The sequence below is a fragment of the Trachurus japonicus genome, chromosome 12, assembly GCF_045865225.1.
Source record: "Trachurus japonicus isolate A0001 chromosome 12, Traja_1.0".
NCBI classification, from domain to species: Eukaryota; Metazoa; Chordata; class Actinopteri; order Carangiformes; family Carangidae; genus Trachurus; species Trachurus japonicus.
The window spans coordinates 22,224,894-22,247,996 of NC_140918.1; the positions used below are offsets into that span (position 1 = coordinate 22,224,894).

At 40.7% G+C, this 23,103-nt stretch overlaps 2 protein-coding genes across 11 annotated transcripts in view; both read right to left on the bottom strand.

The window, feature by feature from the left end:
- Positions 1-17,667, bottom strand: atp8b5b (ATPase phospholipid transporting 8B5b). The gene is made up of 28 exons (XM_085793858.1): positions 17,529-17,667; positions 16,470-16,553; positions 16,242-16,297; positions 15,912-16,025; positions 15,575-15,673; positions 15,364-15,425; positions 15,169-15,241; positions 14,970-15,040; positions 14,776-14,858; positions 13,932-14,090; positions 13,579-13,667; positions 9,396-9,589; positions 9,110-9,318; positions 8,966-9,009; positions 8,695-8,863; positions 6,588-6,776; positions 6,367-6,482; positions 6,035-6,199; positions 5,391-5,502; positions 5,112-5,217; positions 3,947-4,097; positions 3,356-3,539; positions 3,029-3,252; positions 2,416-2,499; positions 2,044-2,289; positions 1,768-1,906; positions 1,546-1,681; positions 1-379 (listed from the first exon to the last, which is right to left on the bottom strand). The coding sequence occupies exons 2-28, from the start codon at positions 16,522-16,524 to the stop codon at positions 115-117; spliced, it is 3,594 nt and encodes a 1,197-aa protein (XP_085649984.1). The 5' UTR covers positions 16,525-16,553; positions 17,529-17,667; the 3' UTR covers positions 1-114.
- A 3,100-nt stretch (positions 17,668-20,767) lies between these two features.
- LOC146977541 (protein unc-13 homolog B-like) overlaps positions 20,768-23,103 on the bottom strand; it is a 71,002-nt gene continuing 68,666 nt past the window's right edge. For 9 of the 10 annotated variants that reach the window (XM_085793856.1, XM_085793854.1, XM_085793853.1 and 6 more), the window contains one exon: positions 20,768-22,361. In XM_085793856.1, the coding sequence (XP_085649982.1) occupies positions 22,076-22,361 (286 nt within the window). In that variant the 3' untranslated portion in view covers positions 20,768-22,075. The remainder of the gene's footprint in view (positions 22,362-23,103) is intronic. The other variant, XM_085793849.1, reaches the window with a different exon arrangement.

A 23,103-nucleotide genomic window follows, 5' to 3' on the forward strand; every position in this document is an offset into this window, starting at 1 on the left:
ATCAGGAAGTAAACTTTACCCTGTGCATCCTCTCATGAGTTAAGCTTCACAATAAAGGCTTTTCATGTTGGTCCCGTGCACTCTGCAGTGGTTTTATCCTTGCATACCTCTTGTCTAAGATATCTGTGAGGACTCCTCCGACTCCTCTGCGACGGTGCGGTAATGCTGTGGCTGATTCTGAGCCAGAGGAGAGTCTGTTTGGCTGAACATGACCGGCCGACTCTTCAGAGGCCGTTTCAGCAGGAACCGTCGGGATGTGACCAGGTCACCATAGCCCTGTGAGTGGGAGAAGGCGTAGCCTGACCGCCGGGTGCTGATACGCCTGCTCGGTGGGCGACGTGGTGCAAGAGCCGGCAGCCCCTCCTTTCGTACCTTATACCTCACCTGGAAGAGGGAGAGAGAGATTCAAGTCTTTCATGTGGATCTACAGTAGTATTAATATAAGCACTTTTGTACTTTTGTTCATTCAGGACAGTTTGTTGCTATAAGTTCACATGCTGCCTCTGGGTCCACATACCCAAACCATTTTGTTATTTACGATATTTTTCATAACGACACAAACTAGCATTTCACACAAAATAGGCTACGAATTCTTGAATTCTATACTGGTATACTATAACAGATATACTGTATTGTTGTCCTCCTGGGTCAAGGAAGGAAGGAAGGAAGGAAGGACAAAGGGAAAAAAGGAAGAAAGGAAGGACAAAGGGAGAGATGGGAGGAAAGAAGGAAGGGAAAAAGGAAAGGAAAGAAAGAAAGATGGAGGGAGGGAACAGATTGGGTCAATTGGATCAAAAGAGGAAGGACGAAGGGAACAAAGGAAGGAAAGACTGAAGGAAGGGAAAAAGGAAGGAAAGAAAAATGGAGGGAAGGAACAGATTAGGTCAAGAAAAAAGGGAAAAAAAAGGAAGGAAGGAAGGGAAAAAGGATTGTGGAAAGACGGAAGGGAGTAAGACCCAGAAGGACAACAGGAGGGTTAAGTATGCTAATTTTCAACATAGCTAAAGCTACAGTTAATACACGGCTTATGATACAGTATATGATCAAAATTTTAAGCATTTGTGACTACTTCAGAGATGACACCAACTGGGATTGACATATTTATATTTAGGAATCTGACGTAAATTCATGTTTCTAGCTGCCTTGTTGCTGAATTTTTAGTAATCTGATGCTAACCAAGCCATGCTTCTATAGGCCTATGTAATAAAACGTGATGTAGGCCTACTGCATGGTCTGTTCAAACTGTCTGTGAACTTAATGTTAATGTGTAAATTGTACATTACAATACATGGTGTGGTCAGAAAACTGTTGACAAAATATTTTACTTTCTAGAACGTGGAAGAGGAAAATGTGTAGGGGGTTCTGTGTGAGGTCCACCTCATCTAGAGACCTGATTTAAGAATGTGATAAATTGTATTATTATAATCTGTATGTATTTAGCTCAGTATATTAAGCTATAGGCCACATTGTTACCTGCAGGATAGTGTGGGAAAAATATTGTATTGTATGTTAAAGATGTGATGGTTAGTCTGTGTCATGTGTTACCTCACCTTGTCATTGATGGTGGGCTGAAGCTGAATGAGGATGAAGCGGAAAGCAACCACAGGCAGAACACAGAGGAGGGTGGCCAGGAATATTGTCAGCCACACGTTTGGCTGGTTCAGAGAGTTTCTTGCAGTGCCTGGTGGAGATCAGACCAGCAGTCAGAGTGACTAAATCCCCCCTGCCTCCATATTGGACATTTGAATGAGCTGAATCTATACTCACCAATGAAGGGGAAGGTGGAAGTGAAGATGAGGAACATGCCATTGCTGTACATGGTGAATGTGATGGCAAAGTAGGCTGCAAGGCTGCCCCACGTGAAAAACTGGTTCACTGCTGTCCAGTAATGAGTGTCCAGACACAGCTGAAAAAAAAAATCAATCCTGAGAATCATTTTCTTTCAAGGAATTGCATGTCTGTCTATGGTTATTCTAACACCGTACTGTAAAGCAAACATCCTGCAGCCTTGACATACTGTGGTGATGGAGTTGTGTTTCTCACCTGTATGTTCACCGCAACCAGCAGACAAGTCTGCGCCAGTAAAGCAAAGGACTGATAGTCGGCGATGTCTTTGCCGTCATCTCGCACCGTGTCGTATATGGCCGCCCATGGGATGAAGAAGAGGATGAGGGAGCTGTAGCAGCTGTGCATCATACAGCGCACAAAGGCTTTCTTACTGAAGTAGAGGTTGAGTTGGCCCGGAGCGTAGAGCTGAGGATACTGGAAACTACAACGGTCATTCACATCCTGCAGAAACAAAGACGCCGGGGTGTGAACTCAGTATGATTGGTATAATATTAAAGTAAAATATATTTGATGTGCAACAAAGTTTGTGAGTAGTTTCCAGAATAATGACTAATAATGACTCCTTACCTGGTCAAAGAGGCTCATGCCGAGGACAGGAAGAGCTGTGTAAACCAGGTTGTACAAGGTGATGAACCACTCGTCGTACACAGTCTATGAACAACAAAGACCACATCTCATTATGAATGTAAATCCCCTTATACATTTATGTGTACAGAACTCTGCTTTCCAGGAGATAATTATTTACCTTTTTTAATTTTATCATATGTCCACACAAAGTTCTTCAATTTCATTTACACATATTTGTGGCATATTTATGATGGTTTAAGGTTACATTACATAACAGCACTACTGCTATTAAAACTTGTGTGAAGACCACAACATCCAGACTGTGTCCATGGGTTATGTCAACACTACTGAATTTTAATCTGTGTTCTTTTTTCAGCTCTATTGCATGATATTGTATGATCTTGTGCTACTGTATGTGCAACATAGCAACACGTATTCTTCTGTACCTCATATATATACATTCATATCCATTGTATACTTTCATTTACATCACATGTGTATTTCTTTCCCACCATTATGATATTATTGTAGGCATTCAGTCATTACACAGTAATATGCATTACATGATTCTCACTAATGTGACATAGAGTACTGTGTGATATATGTATCTTACCTGTGCCGAGAAGCCACAGAAGAAGGCATACCAGAAATGCACAAAGGTGAAGGTGAAGTTCTTGTAAAAGAAATATCGTAGGAACTTGCACATGCGTAGGTAGGACCAGCGGCCGTGCACCAGGAGGAGGCGCTGCAGGTAACGGAACTGAGCAAAAGAAAAGTCACTGGACAGGACTGCCTGCATGCCCTCCTGCCCACTGATCCCCACTCCGATGTGAGCAGCTGAAAGAAAGGCAGGACAGTGACAAGTCAAATTTACACAACAAGTAACTGGTGAGTATTCTCTTGCTGTTTGGGTTTGTATCAAATCTAGCTTTGAGCTTACCCTTGATCATGCTCACATCATTGGCTCCGTCCCCAATGGCCAGAGTGACGGCCTGCTTGTATTTCTTGACCAGCTGAACCACCTGGGCCTTCTGCAGAGGGGTGACCCTGCAGCAGATCACTGTCTGACACATACAGGCTGTCCTCAGCAGCTCCAGCTGCAGGCCATCCTCCAGTGCAAAGGCCTGGGGTCAGAAGAAGGGGATTACTTGGCTGGAATGGGTTAGAATATCAATATAGGTCAAGTCCACTCAGCAAAACCCCAACAACCCCTTAGCTCAAAGCATTTGAGCATTTGAACCAGTCCACATTATTGGGAAATCAATTCTGGTTAGAAAGTGAAAACTTTGATTGCATCCATGTCTTTTTGGATGGCTTACAGTTCAGTAAAAATCAGCATATAAAAAACCAGTGTGTATGTCTGTACAATGACTTTGCAAACAGAGTGACTCACTTTTTTGGGTCCAGTCAGGTTAGATATTTATAAAAAGTAGGATACCCAGCAGGGCATATTCTAGCTATACAGAAACAAAGGGAGGGACTGGGACATACTTTTTGTTGGCTACTGGGAATAGCATAAAAACTTTTTTACCAGACTGTGTCCATTTATAATTAGACCATAATCTTCATCCACTTTCTCATCCAACACAGTCTCTGTCTTCTGTAACCAAAACAGGCCTGCTCGAGCCTTGACCACAGACGGCTCCTCTGGGGCATTGGGGCACATTTTCCTTCTTGCATTTCTGGAAAAAAAGGGACAAAAACAAGGCAGAAATAAGTTGATAAAAAGATCAAATTTGTTAATTAAGATGCCACTCTTTCATTGGTCCGAGGGTTAGCAGGTCAATTCGGTGTTGGCCAAACCCCACACAAAGTTATTGTCCAGACTGTCACACTGACCACATGTTTTAAATTGTTCATTCTTCATTAAAACCAAAAACATTTGCAACAATTAGTCATTTGTAATTAATTGAATGGATTAAACAATGTGCTAATCTCCAAATATGTAAGCCGTAAATTTTAGCACTTCTGGCTAACTAGCTCACTACCAAGTGTTACTTCCTAATCCAAAGGAAAAATCACTGAGTGCTTGTATTTTGTGGGGTTACACCTCAATGTAAAGTACTGTATACTGTTTAAGAATATTGTCGTGTCCCTCCACTACAGTCTGCTGGTTTCTCGGTTCTGTATTTGTGAACAGAACACAGGCTAATATAATATATGTGCCATAGCCAACACCAAAACAACTACGGTAATATTATCACATTGTGGTTCCGTTCCAACTTTTAGCTCTTACAGAAAAAATATTTTCCCGGCTATGCCACTGATTTCTTTATTACTCACAGTTTGGAATTGTAAAACAGTCTAGCTGAGGTCAGGTTTTCACTTTCAGCCAACATTCATCAGCAGTCATCAGTTTAGCTCCCATAATCCAAGAATTGGGTTAAAATAAAAAAGACTGCTTTTGTTGACAGTGAAATCCCAGGTCCTGATTCTATAATTTAGTTGCTAATTTTACTAGGCTACATATCTATGTCCTGCCAAGAAGAACAGGCAATGCATCTGGAAAAACATGGTCAGTGGTCACTGTAAGCTAAAACTGTGAACTTTAGCTGTGCAGTAGGATCATCTATGCATCAAATTGTACCAAATACTGTTTTCTTCCAGCTATTTTCAGGGTGTTAAATCTTGGAAAATTAACAGCTAAATTGTAACATTTCAATTTGGTTCAGCATTGCTGTTTCTGTCTTACTTACTGTAGCTCTTTTCTGACTTCTTCAGCTGTGTTAGCTGCCACAATAAAGACTTCCTTCATCTCCTCTCTCAGCATGTTGCAGGAATAGCCGATATTCTCCGCCGTCTCTGTTACAGAACATCAATATTTGCAATCACTGTGGTGCATTTAGTTGGTCGAACATGCCCAACACCTAATATCTCACCCTGAGTTCATAAAGCGGGCTGTTGTTTAGATACATCACACAGAGATTGACAGTGAAAGAGTAATATATTATTCACCTATGTAAGACTATACTAACCTTGTTTATCTCCAGTCAACACCCAGATTTTGATGTCAGCTTTGGCCAGCTGTTCTATGGTCTGTGGCACTCCGTCCTGCAGCTTGTCCTCCACAGCTGTCGCTCCCAGCAGCTACAGTACCAAGCACAGGATGAGGAGGGTTTGATAATGGTATGATTACTACACTCTGTTTGAATGAATGAATCTGAAGTCATCCCAGCATGTTGTTGATGATGCTCTACCTCTGTCTGCATAGTAGATATTGTTCATTAATTTCTTGGAGTCTCAATGTGCTTCTTAAAGCAGAAGTAAGTGGAATGTTTGTGTTAATATAAGTCTTAAATAGTTGTATCTTCCGACAGCAATCACTTCTATAGAGTGTTTGGTCTGAAACACGGGTCTGTCAGTCACTCTGCTCTGCTGTAAGCCCAGGAGAAAACTTTCCTTGTATCCTACAACCTTTATCCAATGAGGAGAGGGAACGGCATGAAGGGCTGTGTGTGCAGCCAAGGGATGCGCGTGAATGTGGTGACGTAGGGACGAGGGCGGGGACTGATAACTCCATCGGCTGACAAGAAGTTAGCCAAAACGACCAGATCGCTTACTTCTGCTTTAAGAGGGAGGGTGGACTGTGCATGTCCAAAGATTTAAAAGGTGGACTTACCAGAAGATCTTTCTCTATCTCTTCATAAAGTTCATCCAGTCTCTCCTCTCGTCCGTCCATGGCAGTGCTGGCCTCGTGGTGGCGTGTTCTCCAGTTGTCCATGTAGCCCTCGTCCAAGTCCTTGTAAGCCAGAACCAGCGTGCGGAGACCATCGCCTGCGTATTCCTGGACAGTTTACAGCAGTTACAAACTACAAATACTGACCTCTCATGTAACTTCTGTGTGTGAGGGACAATGTAGAATGAGCAGGTTGTTATCGAGAAATAAACCCCGACAGGATGGAGAGAACCCCATGTGATGCACAGAGGAAAAAATACAACCACATCACTCACATTGAGGTGGTCGGTGGTAACTTTCTTGAGTTTGTCATATTCCGGGTGGAGTCTTTCATAGATGATGGTGTCTGCTCCTTTGCAATATAGAGTCAACTTTCCATCAGGGCTCCGCACTGGAAATTGCAGACGGGACAGAGTCATGAGGTCTTCACATTAAAACTCATCACTGATGATGACATCTTGGATGAAACCACAAATCTCTTTCTACTTTCTCTCACCTATGACTGACATCCTCTTGCGCACATTATTGAAGTCGAGAACAGCCAGAAGCTCATACACCACCTGTTTTCCCATCTCCATAACAGTGATGGTCTCTGGTGTGCGTGAGCGGAACACAAACCCAAAGTTTCGTGCTGCCGTCACCAGGGCACCTTCATCGGGAGACTGAGCCTGGTAGAAGAGCTCCCCTGTTCAGAGAGAAAGATGACAAGAGAGGGGGTGGATGGGTGAGTGGAAAGAGATTGTCAGAGGTGGCCTCTGGTTGGTTTGAACTTTAACCTTTGTCTTGTGTTAGCTTTCTGCTACCATCTATGGTGTTTTAAATCAGCTGTAAAATACACTAAAAACTTTTTTTTTTCATCCAATTTGTTATTCTTCTCTTGGTTATGTTGTTAGGCTTCATTATCCATGAAAATACTGGTTTTAATATTTTTTGGTCTGGGCCCCTGGGCCTTTTTTTTTTATCAGTATACCCCTTGGCTTCTATTGAACCTTCCTCTTGTCATCTTTCTGCTTCCATCTATGGTGTTCGGGTCAGTTTGGACCCGAGTCTTAAATCAGATGTAAAACACACTAAAACTATTATTCATCATCCCATTTGTTTCTCATCTCTTGGTTACGTTGTTAGGCTTCCTTATCCGTGAAAGGGTTGGTTTTGCACTTAGGATTTCAGTTTTAACTCAAATTATTGTTCTTATCAGGGCGTCGCGTGGCGTAGTGGTTAGAGCAGGCACCCCATGTATAGAGGCACAGTCCTCGCTGCAGTCGGCCCTGGTTCAAGTCCCGCGTCGGGCACCATTTGCTGCATGTCATTCCCCCTCTCTCTGCCTCCCTGTTTCCTGTCTGTCTCAACTGTACTATCTATAAAGGCATAAATGCCCAAAAAATATACTTTAAAAAAAAGATTGTTCTTATCGTTATAACCGGGTCAAAATTGACCCGAACACCACATGTCATAATTTTAACCAGAGCATTTAAGAATTTTGTGAAAAAGAAAAGTTTAATTTTGTTTCAATAGAGGTTCCTGACAAAGTCAAAAAGCCTTGATGCTATAAACAAATCTATGTGGTACTTTTATGCATTTAAAAACTGAAAATGGGTCACTATTGACCTGAACACAAGAGAAAGGTTAACAAACTGTACACTCCCAGACTGTAATTGTTTACTGAATATATCCCCCCTAAATGCATCTTTCTTTTCTAATTTACGGGATTGTTTACGTAATTATATGACTAACTTGATTTTGTCATATCAGGCCTTTATCATCTGTGACTCTCTGACTGTCAATAAAAGTTTAACAGAGAAAAAAGGAAAAAAAAAAAGATGTGAACATTGTCCTACTTGGAAACACATCATGACTTGGTCAACCTCTATATGGTGACATCACAGATAGATAGTCTGATAGATGTTGTGAAGTGACCACTAAGACCAGTATGAGACCAGGGGGGCTACAATATGACTGAAACTCCAGTTAGGCTAGCAACTGTCCAGGTTTAATACTTGAAGCAAAGTAAGCTTCGGCCCTGCTCATCCTCTTTGTTTAAGTCCTGCCACATAAATCTGCAGGTAAACAGTGTGAATCCACACCCATGTGTCCCATTGCCGGAACTGATAACCAAAGTAAACATGTGCTGCACAACACTGGCACAATACACATTCTGGCTCATGTACAATGATATGGACTGTCTGTAACCCCGATGTATGCCTCAAAGACTATAAAGCCTATATTTAAATTATGGACATGACTGCTTGTGAATTGTGAATTTGTTTCATTTACTATTTAAACAGACAGTTTATTAGCTTAATTGACCAGCATATGACATTTGAAACTTGTCATTTTCTAGATATTACCGTAGCCTATATATAGGCTACATATATTTAGATGTATTTGTTAATTATTCTTTCCATACTGGTCCACTCACGATTAGATAGGAAGTAAATCTCATCCTAGAGATGTTTAATGGTTAATATGAAAATGGAAAAACAAGATGTATCATTGGAGAGAGAACTAGAGTGGTGTGACACGCCTGTTTAAAGCCTTTACAGCCCCTTGTAGTATTTGTACTTCTCATGCAGTAATAAAGACGTCCATTAGAGGATGCTCACCCTCTTTCTTTTCCTCAGGCATGACGGTGTGGCACAGAGCCAGCAAGCGGAAGAAGGTGTGAGCCTCTGGGTTTCCCTCCTTCACCGTCTCCAGCAGACTGTGGTCGTGAAAGATGAACTTTGGATCAGCCAGCTCGTTCCACCTCAAGAAGTCCACACGCTCTGTTTTCTGCAAAGAGAAAAAAGATGCAAACAAGAAACATATAAGAGCTGCAATGATACATACAGATTACAAATAATTCACAATTTTATACAGATATGTGACTCTCACCTCTGTTATTTCCACCCTTTGTCCAGAAAAGTCAAGCAGCTCACCTGAATGACACAAAAATACACTCTTAAGTCCATAGTTCATCTGATAGGCTACCAGTGTTTCTATTGAACTCTGTAGTTATATAAAGACAGGACTGCTCACCGTAAGCTTTCCCATTGATGGAGCATCTATTGAAAGTCATGACGTTCTGCGTCAGGGTGCCAGTCTTGTCACTGAAGATGTATTTGATCTGTCCGAGCTCTTCATTGAGCGTGGTGGTCCTCGCCTGGGCAGGGGTGTCATTCTTTGGGTAATACATCTTCCTGTCCCAGTCTATGTAGAAGCTGTTCCCCAGGCGGATGATCTCCACGCTGGCGAGGGTAAGATGTCACAATGTGAGCCATGGAGGGAAGAACAAATTGCCCTTTTAACTAGATTACTGAGTTACCTGACGTAGAGCGAAATGGGCACTAGCGTGTTGAGTACGATGACGTAGGACCAGAAGGACAGGAAGGAGGAGAGAGGAGCATCAACCCCAGGTTCACGAGGGAGGAAGATAGTGAACACTGAACCCTCCCTCACCTCCCAGATTGCATTGCCGATGGCCAGAACGGCACACATGGAAGCCAGGACACCAAAGATCTGGTGGATAGACACCACACATCACAATGGTTCAAAAATCTATTCTATTGATAATATTGATCAGTTGAGAAATGTATGTGCATTTAGTGAAGGTAATGGGGCATTACGTAATCAGTGGCTATTAGTGATGTGTGTTATTCACCACTTTCCGTAGAACGCCGCTGGGCGTCGCCATGACACTCAATTCACCGACAAGTCGGTTTCGCACTTCTGTCTCACTTCAAGCAGAATGGAGCTAGCCTAGCAGTCTGTCTTAGAAGTGTTTTTATTATTATTACAAGTTCATAGAATGTCCTCCGGTACGACATGTGCTGTTGTTGGATGCACAAACAACTCAAGGAAAGTTAAAGATTTTATGAATGGAGCCTGTAACGACCATAAAGCCAATCGCAAGAGTTGTGGATGTCCGGTTGCTACGTTAGCCGCTAGCTGTTGCTACGTAAACAACCGACTTCCGGGGTGGTGTGACGCAATGGATCATGGGAAAATAAAGTGGTGAATATCAGAAAGTGTGACCTCCAGGTTTTCATGTGTGATATTGATACTGCTGTGCTGCATTTAAAGTAACAAACTGCTGCAGTTTGCATTTTAGTAAAATATCACATTATCTCAAAATCAATAATATCCTGTCATATTGTCAGTCTGGATTCAGACCTAATCATTCAACAACCACTGCTCTAACCAATGATATATTTTCAGCATTTGACTGATAATCTAATAATCTCACAGGAGCTATTTATTGATCTGAAGAAGGCTTTTGATTTGGTTGACCCATACTCCTAGACAAGGGTTATACAATTGGTATCTCGCAAAATGCACTTTTCTGGTTTAATTCCTATTTGCATAATAGAAAGCAATTCGTTGTTCTTCAACGTCTGACTTATTTGTTCAACAAAGATATGTACCCCAGGGTTCGACACTTGGTCCTCTTCTTTTTTCAGTTTTCATTAACGATCGTCCATTAATTTGTTCTAATATTTCAGCCCAACTATATGATACCCAGTCATTTATACTTCTAAATTTAAAGACCGGGTAAACCAAGAATAAATATGTGTTTTAAGTTTATAATACCACAGGGAAATATATTATTAACCACTCTGTCAAATTTGGAGGACTAAAAAAGTCGTTAAAGTTGTCAATAAATGAGCAGTTTTCTCTGGTTCAGAACGGTGGGGGCGTGTCGCGATATGGTCGTGCTGCAGGCAGAGCTGGACTTCACTGACTGTCTCTGATACACACCCTAAACTGTGGTGGCCCTGAAGTGCAAAACACAACGGCAAAAGAGAAAACACAACGGCAAAAGAGAAAACACAGCACAAAAAGAGAAAACACAACGGCAAAAGAGAAAACACAACACAAAAAGAGAAAACACAACACAAAAAGAGAAAACACAACACAAAAAGAGAAAACACAACGGCAAAAGAGAAAACACAACACAAAAAGAGAAAACACAACAGCAAAAGAGAAAACACAACACAAAAAGAGAAAACACAACGGCAAAAGAGAAAACACAACGGCAAAAGAGAAAACACAACACAAAAAGAGAAAACACAACACAAAAAGAGAAAACACAACACAAAAAGAGAAAACACAACGGCAAAAGAGAAAACACAACACAAAAAGAGAAAACACAACAGCAAAAGAGAAAACACAACACAAAAAGAGAAAACACAACACAAAAAGAGAAAACACAACGGCAAAAGAGAAAACACAACACAAAAAGAGAAAACACAACAGCAAAAGAGAAAACACAACACAAAAAGAGAAAACACAACGGCAAATCAGAAAACACAACCACAAATTACTAAACAACGGCAAATCAGAAAACACAAAAGCAAAAGAGAAAACACAACACAGAAAGAGAAAACACAACGACATTAACCAAACCGGAAAAGGTAGGTACCCTCGGGCTGGTTTAGGCAAAGACGGTTGGTTTAGGCGTGTGAAGGGAGTGGTTAAGGTTAGGGTAAGATGCAGGGATAGGCTTAGCCTTGCAGAGGCAGCCAATCAGAGGCAGAGTAAGGCGGGTCTTGGCGTGGCCATAGTAGGAAAAAAATGTATCGCAAGCGGGACTAGCACAGAGGCCGCTATGTATTGCCCAAAATGTTTGGCTTTTGTGTTTTCTGATTTGCCGTTGTTTAGTAATTTGTTGTTGTGTTTTCTGATTTGCCGTTGTGTTTTCTGATTTGCCGTTGTGTTTTCTCTATTGCCGTTGTGTTTTCTCTATTGCCGTTGTGTTTTCTCTATTGCCGTTGTGTTTTCTCTTTTTGTGTTGTGTTTTCTCTTTTGGCGTTGTGTTTTCTCTTTTTGTGTTGTGTTTTCTCTTTTGGCGTTGTGTTTTCTCTTTTTGCGTTGTGTTTTCTCTTTTTGCGTTGTGTTTTCTCTTTTGCCGTTGTGTTTTCTCTTTTGCCGTTGTGTTTTCTCTTTTTGCGTTGTGTTTTCTCTTTTTGTGTTGTGTTTTCTCTTTTGCCGTTGTGTTTTCTCTTTTTGTGTTGTGTTTTCTCTTTTGCCGTTGTTGTCTGATTTGCCGTTGTGTTTTGCACTTCAGGGCCACCGTACTAAACACACTCCACCACACACCCCAGTCCTCAGCACTGACACAGCTGATAAACCTAAAGGAAATATTTCTTACCTTCACTCTTGGTGTCTAAACAGTCCCAGCAGCAGCCATCCAGCTCTAACAGGTTATAATCCACCATGCTGCTCTGTTTACATCTCGTTACCGGTCAGCGTGCTTCATGCATTGCATTGTGTGAAAAAAATAAATAAAGATTTTAGCTAACGTTAGCTTAGCTTTAGCTTAGCTTTAGCTTCAAGTGCCCTGACAGGAGAAGCAGTAGCAGAGACAGTGAATTATCTCTGGACCTGGTACCGAGTCCAGACCCGGTCCAGACCGCCGTGACACCGCGTCCGAGCTGAGCAGCAGCCGTGTCCCGGTGGGAGGAGACCAGGGGAAACAACACGGTGGAGCCGGGAGGCTACGGCTGCTACCGCGGCTAAAAACTTTTTTTTCTCTTTCACACAATGCAAACGGAGGAAACGGGCAGACCGCGAGTAACGATCAAAACGGGAATAATATCGGTGGATTATTAACTGGATGACTGATGCTGCTGCTGCCTGTTTTAGACACCAGAGTGAAGGTAAGAAATGGTTTGATCAGCTGTGTGTCCGCTCGGACTTGTGGTGGACTGAGAGCACGGCGGAGGTTTTTATTTATTTTTTAACGGTGTTTTCTGTCCGTGATTGTACAGTATGTCTGGTGGTCTGGTCTCCCGTGTGTCTGGTTGTTTGGGGGGAGAGGAGGCTGTTTGGTCGGACAGTGTGTTAATGAGGGAGACTCTGGTCAAAAGACGGTGTTGTAGCTGCTGCTGCTGCTGCTGCTGTGTGTCGTGTGTAACTGCTGTTTATCACGGTGTGAATACGTTAACGTTAGCACTGTAAACTCGTTATATGAAGGAACAGGACAGTAGTGGTCTCCCCTGTGTGTGAACATGACTACGTTTAGTTAGCTGGCTGTTACACGTGTTTCTGCTAGACTCAAGAGCAAGTGGGACGGAAAACCTAGTCTGAAGTCAGTTGGCTGAATGTATTTATAAGTAGAGCAGAGCAGGGGGCGGGTTTATGTAAGTAGCCTATGACCGCTTTACGTAAAGCGGTCATCAATTTAAGCCCGCCCATTCTAAACCTGCACACAGAACAGTCTCTGAGGCCTAGCTCCTCAAGGAAAAGATGAATGGGAAAAATATTTTTTACATGTTTTGAGGGACACATTTAAGAAGATAATTAATATGATAAGAAGAAAAATACTGAATTTGGTTTACCCGGTCTTTAATGAACTACAAAATGCCCTTCAAATTCAATGCTAATTGTGTCCAATTTTGGACGATTTTGTATGTTAGGACCCCCTCGAAAACAAGAGAATTCCTCTCAAGGGGTTTGTCCTGGTCAATACATTTGAATGAATGATGTCAACACTTGAATGTACTTACACACAAGACCAGGACATTCATCAGGTGATCTATGCTTGTGCGTTTGAATCTCGTCTTTCCGCTGTTCTGCATCAGCTTGGTGTCTGGACCTGGAGAGATTCATTCTTATGTTCAGAATCACTGACTTGTGCTGTCAAAGGCAAGTGTTCAACATTTGCAAAGGCTGTATTGAAGTGAAAATCTCCCTAAAACTGCCATTAACATCAAATGTCCAGGGAAGGTTTTTTATCTCTGAAGTATTGTGACTTTATGAGAATGAGACTACTTCGTTGACATAAGCCGTTGATTTTTTAAATTTTTTTTACTTCATCTCAGTCGAGATTTTAGCTGCTATTCTGCTACTGTGAGTTTACCTCCGAAGATGACCAGACCGAAGCACCACTCAGTGTTCCTCAGAGTACATCCTCTGAGCAGAACCTTGTCGTTGTCCAAGGATTTGGTCTCTCCATCTACAGTCAGAGTCCCTTTGAACTTGTCCAGACGATTGTTGGGAGGTTCACATCGCACCTCAGCTGAAAGACAGAGGTGAGGAGTCAGCATGAGGCCCATCGAAACTTAATACTTACTAATAGTTACACTACATAATAACATGCTACATATATTGTAGCATATTGTTTACTCCACAATGTAAATAATATGGTCTGTCATTAAAAAAAATACAGTAATATTGAAGTAATACTAAAAATCTCAAATATATAGCCTAATGAGTAGCCTGAAAAGTTTTGATAATTATTTTCTAATACTTTTACATTACTTTCAGTGGAGTATTTTTAAGACTTTTTCTTCATTGGAAGACATAGTTATGTTTGTGGAACACATGGAAACCTATTTTCAGTCATAAGTCAAAAGTTTGACTTTTTGCTTGATATTTTAAACGTACAATGAATATTTTTAAATTAAATTTTTTTTGATTCTCTTATATTTTATTTGCTTTTATTGGCAGTAATTGGCATCCATGTATTTCATGGCCAGAAGAGAAGAAACAGAAATAAATGTTGACAAAAAATGATTTTGGTTATGTCAGTGTGATCGATGTAAATATGTTACTGTTGGCATGTTTTGCTTTGGTTTCAGATGTCTGTTCTGGTGGTTTTGCATAACAACTTTTTTTCATTTTTTTTTTTTAGTAATTAATAAAGAAGCAATACCAAAATTCAAAAAATTATGCTGTGTTTTTTTTTTTTTTCAGCCTCTCACCATTGAAGCCAGCCAGGGCGTCGATGCTGTCCCCCAACTCTCCAGTTACAGTCAGGGCCTGTTTCACCTTCAGATTGGTTTCACTGGGGGAGTGAAAAGAGAGAGGACATGAGATGTGATGTGACTGAGAAGGAAATCCAAGACAGTGTGAGACACTTATGTGCATTGTGCACACAAATACACTTCACACTCACCCATCTAATTCAGCTGTTTCCACATAAACCAGATTGAGAGGCTCGCTGCTGGATAACAGCAGGAGGTCTGCCTGAGAAATGAAAGCAACACGGGCATAAGATAAGTGATAATCATAAGTTAGAATAATAAAAAAAGCATAATAAATAAGAATAACAAAAAAAGTAAATCAGTTATAGTGTAGCTGTATAGTGTACTCACTGTAACAAATTGATTATTTTCCAGTTTGATTATGTCTCCAACTTGAACATTCATCCATTTTTCATTTCTCAGTCTGCCAGAAAAAGAATGAAATCTGAACACTGCACAACAATTCACTGAAAACATGACCTGTTACCGCAAATTTGTTTTTGCATATTTATCATGTGCAATTTACAAATATCTTCAATGACTCACTCTCCGTCGATGAGGATGTCCACCTTGCGGTTATTCACTTGATTGTCGCTTCTGTGTCTGTTCTAATCAGTAAACATGAGAGAGAACAGTTTTATTTACACAAATGCTTTCAGTTCCCCATGATCTGTCTGAGTGGGATTCCTGTTTAATTTATTAATTAATAAGATTTTTTTTTTTAATTTCCCCCCAAAAATTGCCTCTGATTGCTTACTACATCATCACTGGCGTCCTTGACTGCTGTTATAGCCAGCACCAGGACCAGAGGGACAGCTGTGGTAAACCAGGAGAGAGAGGACACTTGTGGGATGAGCTGTGAAGAGAACATAAACACACCCACACACACACTTTTGAAAGGCTTTACTTTTTCACAACTGTTGGATTAAAATACAGTTTTACAGTCTACAACAGGCATGAGCAACCTATTCCACAAAGGACCAGTGTGACTGCAGACCTGTGCATTTAAATAAGTAAATAAAGAAAAACAGTGTAGGTGGCTATGAGTGAAGCACATAGAGTCCACATCGACTCTGAAAAGAGTAAAAGCCTACCTGAAGGACAAAGAGGAAGAAGAAGTAGGCATTGGCAAGCCTCCTGAGCTGCTCAAATAGGTTCAGTGGCAGGAAGGTGAAAATGTTGTACTTGGAGGTCTTGATGGCGTTGTTCTGAAGTAGAGGAAAGTGACAGAGGACAATTACAATACTGTGTATTTCATACGATTCAATATGAATTATTGTACATGAAAAAGTTCTTAATTCTTTAAGGGCAGCACAACAACAAATCCTTATTTTGACTGCCAGGGGAAGGGGGAAATGCTAAAGGGATCTCTCTCATTCTTGCTGTTTGGTAATATACACAGGAAGTGCAGTTTCTACACTTACAGCATAGTTGTAAGACAAGTTGAAAGGTCTGTCATTAGCTCGTAAGTGTCTTTCCTCTGTGGAAAAAGAAGAGATGAAGAAATCATAAAATAAAAGATCATTTCAGACCAGGAGATGGATACAGGTGTGTTCCTGCATAATGACATCCTGTATGTAAGCGTGATCAGTCCACTGACACTTCAAAGACATGATGTAAGGACAAGAAAATCTCAGATATGATGTGGTTACCTTCCTTCTTTGGCTCTGAGCAGAGCGTGCCAAAGTATGACACTACCGACCCCATCTTCAGCTCTGATTCTCCATTCTTCACACCTAGAGAAAGAGGCCGTTACATTTCCGCAGAGAGACGTGGAGTTAGTTAGACAAAGAATCACTTCTCTGTACGTAGAGAGACCTTGTATGCTGAAATAGTGACTGAAAGGGGAAACTGTGGCAAAATTGAGGGGGAAGCAATTCATTGACAAACATTCACGCACATGTTGTGTAGGTTAGTTTGAAAACCAGTTTAGATATCCTGTATATGCAGGTGATGTTGGACATTATTTGACTTAAAAATGCATAAATATGCAAAAATGGCTTAGGTAGCATTTTGATAAAATTTTCTTCTGATGGTCTATTTTTCCAAATTAGACCTTCAACCAATCAAAAACAGACACAGCACTTCTGTGCACTTTCACAAAACATTTATATTAGATGACATATCAAGCCTACATAAAACTTCCTTCAAGGATCTACACAATCCTCTAGACCTTATCTGTGCTGCAGAGCTGTAAAGATATGTGGACACTCCCTCCCTCTGCAACCCTTTGTACCAGAGTAAAATTTATGGCAGATCATCCATCAACACAAAGATTGAGATGACATGATAAGACCATGGACGTTTGACTTCATAATCGATCTACGCTCACACTATAACTCCTTGAACTGATCCAGGCAAGAAGTGAAAGCCAAGGTTTCTGGCTCATACGTATATGTATTTATATGAAGTCATCTGCCAAAACAATACAGAAAACAACAGGAAATGTCCGGAAATAACCTAAATCTGTTCAGGAAAGTCTAAGCCAGCTCACTCTGTTATCATTCTACTGTCACACTGAACATGACACATAAAAGAGTTACTGCGTATCACTGTGTAGCCTCTGAGCCACTAGGCCTCGACTTTGATTAGTTATGTGTTTTACACTGTATGTTTCTCACATTTCAAAGGGTTCATAACGTGAGCTGCTCTATGATCTTTATCTGCAAAGATCCAATAGTCTCAACACAAGAAAAAAAACAACCACATACCTCAAACAAAAATGTAATCCTTTAAGTTCTGTATACACATGGAGCCCTGAAAATGAGAGGAGAAAACACTACAAGTTTCAGTCCTTTCTCAGATTTCCACCGCAGATAAGGTAAATCCAGGTGCTGGTCTGTGCCCTGTTTGGACCACAGGACACCAACCTTGTCCCAAACAGAGGAAAGGAGGTTCAAACGGGGCCTCCGGTTGGATGAAAGACACCCAGGATGGACGACAGGTGAAGTGGTGTGGTGCTGAGAGAGGCTCCTACAGCGGGGGTTTCAGGTTCATGTAGGAAGAGCAGGGATCTCCCCGGGCCTAACAGCTCAGAGCTTGAGCAAACAGTGCAGCGATCTTTGGACCTGGATGGTGAGACAGGCCAGCAGTGGAGGGGCAGTAAAACAACAGTCCAGGTGAATGGCTCCAGCCAATCAGGGCCAGCATGAAGGTTGTGATCTGGGCGGTCAGGTATGTAACACACCCTGTGATGGGTGCGCATGCTCAGACACACAGCTTATCTTTCCTCAATTTCAATATCAGCTCCTGTAATTCAACTGACATGTTGCTTGTATCACAGGAACGAAACAAACCAGGCAATTGTTCCATTTATAAAAGAAAGAAATTTTCTTTTTTCATGAAAAAAAAAAACATTCCTATGACAACATCATGAACGGATATTGTCACTTCACGACTGATATAAGAATCCAGCAGCTTTCAGAAATGGAATTTAATACCTGAGCTCTGGCACAAAGGAACACTGTGTTGTCCAGGGGACCTCAGCATGAACCACTTGCTAAATTAGTTATTGTGTTTATGTGTGTGTGCTCACTGCCCGCAAGTGCTAACACACACACACACACACACACACACACACACACACAAATGCATAGTGTCACATAAGCACAGATGTGAGAGGACACACACACAAAATGGTTTCAGGATGGTGAAACTGACAAGAAACACTAAAACATGCCACAAAGATCAATTTGTGACTATCAAGGCAGCATTCAAGAGATTTCCCAGGAAGAGAAAATAAACAAATATTCAGTGTTTCACGTGCGCAGTGGTAATGTGAAAATTCATTGACTGTTAAACAGCAGTTACCAACAGGAGAATCATTATTGCCATTTCTAGTTTAATTTAGAAACTTCAGTTGAAGCATTCTGCAAGATTTTGGTTTGACCTATGAAACTATACTAGCCTAGAAATCTAGATGCACCCTAGCGGCAGCAAAAATATTTGCTCCGTAGGTGGGTCTAGAAACGAGCCATAGGAACTTTTTGAGTCTCGAACAACGATTGTGTTCACCAATCACAGCGCTCTATCTGTTTAGAGAGTCGTTGGGCGGGCTTAACGTGATGACGACATACATTTTAATTGGCTTGTCAGGCTAACGTCATCCTGCTCTTTGCTCTGATTGGTCGTAGCGCTAGCTAGCGCTACCCTATTGCGTGCAGAGGCAGTTTGAAAGACAGCCTTCATCCCGCCCCCTGGATTGAGCCAAGGTCTACTGGTCGTTTCCAGACTATACATTTTAGTGATATAGTCTGGCACTATACGGAAAAAACAAACAAAAAAAATTGTAGAAACTTTTTTTTTTACAGGTTTACAAAGAATGATTTTCAACTCCAGACTTTGGACTTTCTTATGCACGTCATATAACAAACTGAAAATGATATTGACCCATATTTGAGGCCAGCGGTCCACAGACTGAAATGAAACCTTGCAATAAGACTTTAAACATCTCAGAAGGTGTGTTTCTTGTTTTCTGCAGTAAGAACGGCCCACTAAAAATGTATTTTTTGGGATGTCACTGAGATATCATGTCTCTGAGAATGAGACTGACAGATGTAGAGTTGAAAATAATCTTCCCCCAGCTCTGGTTTAGGGTTGTTGCTGATATGAAGGCATAAAAATTAATTTACTTAGTTAAGGTCAAATGACCCTTTGTGAATGAGTAAACCATGTCCATTCAGTGCATCTAAGATAAGAAAATGTGGATAAAATGTAAGTTAGATTAAGTTTGTAAAAGATTGAAAGATGAAACAGTTGAGGTGGGACAGTCGTAAGTTAAATCAATATGACCACATTCCGCACACTTTGATACCAGCCCATGTTCTAATATTCAAAACATTTATCAAAACAATGCAGTTGCACTAACCTGGCTGAAAATGAATTGGCTGTGTTGCATTAAAATCTGCCATGTCATTGTGAAAAAACAACACACAGGGACACATTATAGATACTTCTCAAATACTTTATACAAAATTCATTAACTGGAATGTTTACATGGTGACAACAACAGTTCAGAGTTGTGACAATACAAAGAAAACATCACACAAATGCAGTTACTGTGACTGATACTGTACTTTTTAACTACTGCAGTGATTTAATAATAATAATAATAATAATAATAATAATAATAATAATAATAATAATAATAATAATAATAATAATAATAATAATAATAATAGTGCAAGGGTTAACAAATTTAGAAAATGCTGAAATTAAAAAAAAGAAAAGATCAAAAGTGAACATTGGCAACTTGGCACGAGGAACATGTATATTACAGAATGGCTATGAAATATTTGCCCTCTTAAAGCAAAAACATTAAATTATTCACAAGGGTTAGTGTGGTGTAACAAAGAGGAGTCTGACTTAGTGATTTCTACATGGTGTGATTGGTTTAAAATGTGCACACATTGAGGTTTCTCATATTATAGCAATATCCATCCTTCATTAAGTGTAACATTGGAACATTTCTCCATTGGTTCTGAACAAATTCACTGGCACACTTCTCACTGCATATTATCTCCACCCAGAAAATTCAAACGTATCTTACATTACAGTGATTGACATCATCCCCAACTATTAAAGAGGATTAAAAGAAATATTTACAGAACTTGACACAAAATAAAACAGACGGCAAAGAAAACCTAACCTAGATATAATTACGATTGCAATATTATCAAAGATAAAAAGTACAAAATGATAAGGAACATCACTTGGAGAAAAAAAAAACAACCTCATTTGACATCATTGTGGGCAAACACAGTGGCCGGTTCTCATTACTGAGAGCCAACGGAAATACACAGATAAAAAAGAAAAAGAAAAGGATTTCCACATTTTTGTATAAGGCCACTAAAAGAAGAGTAGAAGAAAACAGAGCAGGAAGAGATATGTAAACCATAAATAGTCCTACGCTCCTTACCAAATGTTCAGCTATATATATATTTTTTTTCCTAGGAAGAAAAAGTTGTTACCTGAAAGTTCAACCTGTAATATTATACTAACAAACATCACCTTCGGTTTTAAATTCATAACAAAACGCTCGGTTGTCACTTTATTCGGAGGGTGTTTAAACTCATCGCGGCGCTACAGCAGCAGCTCGCTCAGACTGTGCAAAATTCTCAAACACACTGTTGTGGCAAACGTGTCTGTTCCAAGCAGTAAACAACATTTTTAAATCATGAGCTTCAATACAACAATAAATATGTATATATAAAAAAAATAAATAAAATGCACTAGGCCACGTGAGCCAAGAGTTGTTAATTGAGCTTATAAAGAAATATGGCCAAAGCAGGACTCTCCTTTAATATAGACAGTGGATGTCAACACTGTTGGTCTTCACTTAGGTTTTGATTTGAATCGTATTGTTATTGATTTCTATAGTGATCATGTGAAAAGAAATGGAAACTCGACATGGCAAGGCACACATTAAACTGATCCATCCTTCAAATCCAGGGGTCAAAATCACAGGTTATTAATGTCTACACCTTCTCCTGAAGCATCTTCTGTACATGATTAACCAGTGAACTATTTAATAATATTTTTTTGCACTTGGTTCAATAATTGACTAGGACTGTCTCCTAGTTACCAGCCATTCATTCATTAGTCCGACAAAAGAGATAAACCGTACAGCATTTTCACATTGACTCAAACCATCAGAGTGGAGCTACGGAGCAGGGCGTTCAGAGAGACTCCTTTACTTCACACGTTCACAGTTTGCACAGTGTAAGGCATCCAACACATGGCCACAGTTTGAGAGAGAGTGGGGTGGGGGTGGGGGTGGGGGTTATTGCACGACAACACTTGGAAGGTTTGGGAATTCATTTGGCTCTCCAGCATCATCCTCTGTTACTCCGTTTGAGGCTGTGCCACTCCGGCTTATGGGGACAGGGGGGTTCAAACACACACACACACACACACACACAGGTTAATTGAGTGGCTGAGTGGTCAGCTGGTGAGTGTGAGGGTTGAGCGAGCCGGTGTGTGTGTGGTTGTGTGCTGTACAGTTCCTCTGTAAATAATGTGAGTGTTTCAGGGACACGGGAAAAGTTGAGTGTTTGTCCAAAATAGCCAGATGGTGAAGGTGAGAGTGTCAGTGAGCTTGGCAAGGCGCAACCCGACAGTCGACAGCAGCTAAGACACATCAAAGGTCTGAGAAAGAGTCCACTTGGCAAAGCTGAGGAGAATAACTCCTGAGATCCTTCTCATATTCTGAAATCAGAAGATTTTCTACTCTATTCTTTCATTCTCTCTCTCTCTCTCCTCATCTGCCCTCCTCGGCTGACCGCGTTTCCGACTTCAGCCTCACAAACTCCTTGGCCACGTCGTCGTTGGAGCGCTGGGAGAGGATGCGCATGGCTGTGAGGCCAGTGTCGTCCATGTTGATGCGTTGTCCCAGCGGGCACCAGCAGGCGCAGTTGCCCTTCTCCATGACGTCTCGTAGCTGAACGACGGCCAAGCCCACCACTCGGTCCGCACGGCCAAAACAGTAGTCTTTGACGCAGACCTGCAGCTCGTAGCACTCGAAGCCGTCCTGGTTGCCCAGCACACTGTGGAAACACAGAGTCATTACACAACACAGCAGCAGGTTAGTCCACTTAAAGCTGCACCAGATGCTCCAGATTTATTAAGTAGGAAGATAAATCCCACACTGAGCCGCCAGTTGTGTCACAGATTAACCATGTTGGTAAACAGCGACATTACTGATGTCACATTAAATCACCCTGAGAACTGAACAGTAGATTCTTAAAATATCTAAATATCTTATAGCCAGTTGGAGTGACTAGTGTTCACGATCAGAATCAGAATAAGGACATTTCAAACAAGACAAATTTGTTTTGGTGATGTTGTACATTACAGAGGAGAAGAGAGAAAGCTAAATCTAAGGAAAGATAAGATATAAGTCAGGTATCTTAAATCGATCATTCATCAATAAAATAACTTCTAAAAATTAAAAATGAATCAAACATTTATGATAAAAACTGATAAACCATAAATATTACAAAAAAGTACAATGTGCAATTATATTCAATGTACCAAACTGCCTAATGTGGCTTAAATTGTGTGAAATATATTATACAAGTATGATAGGCCTAGATATAAATATGCGGCCATGGACAGTTAATTATGCTGTTGGATGGAAACAGCAACAACCCCCACCCCCCAAAAAAAACAAAAAACAAAAAAATGCATTAAATTATGTAACTAAAGGAGATTTCCAATTTCTTAACTTATCACTTATCCAGTTGTCTCTTTATCCATTAATTGTTACAAAAATTGATTTAACCAGAG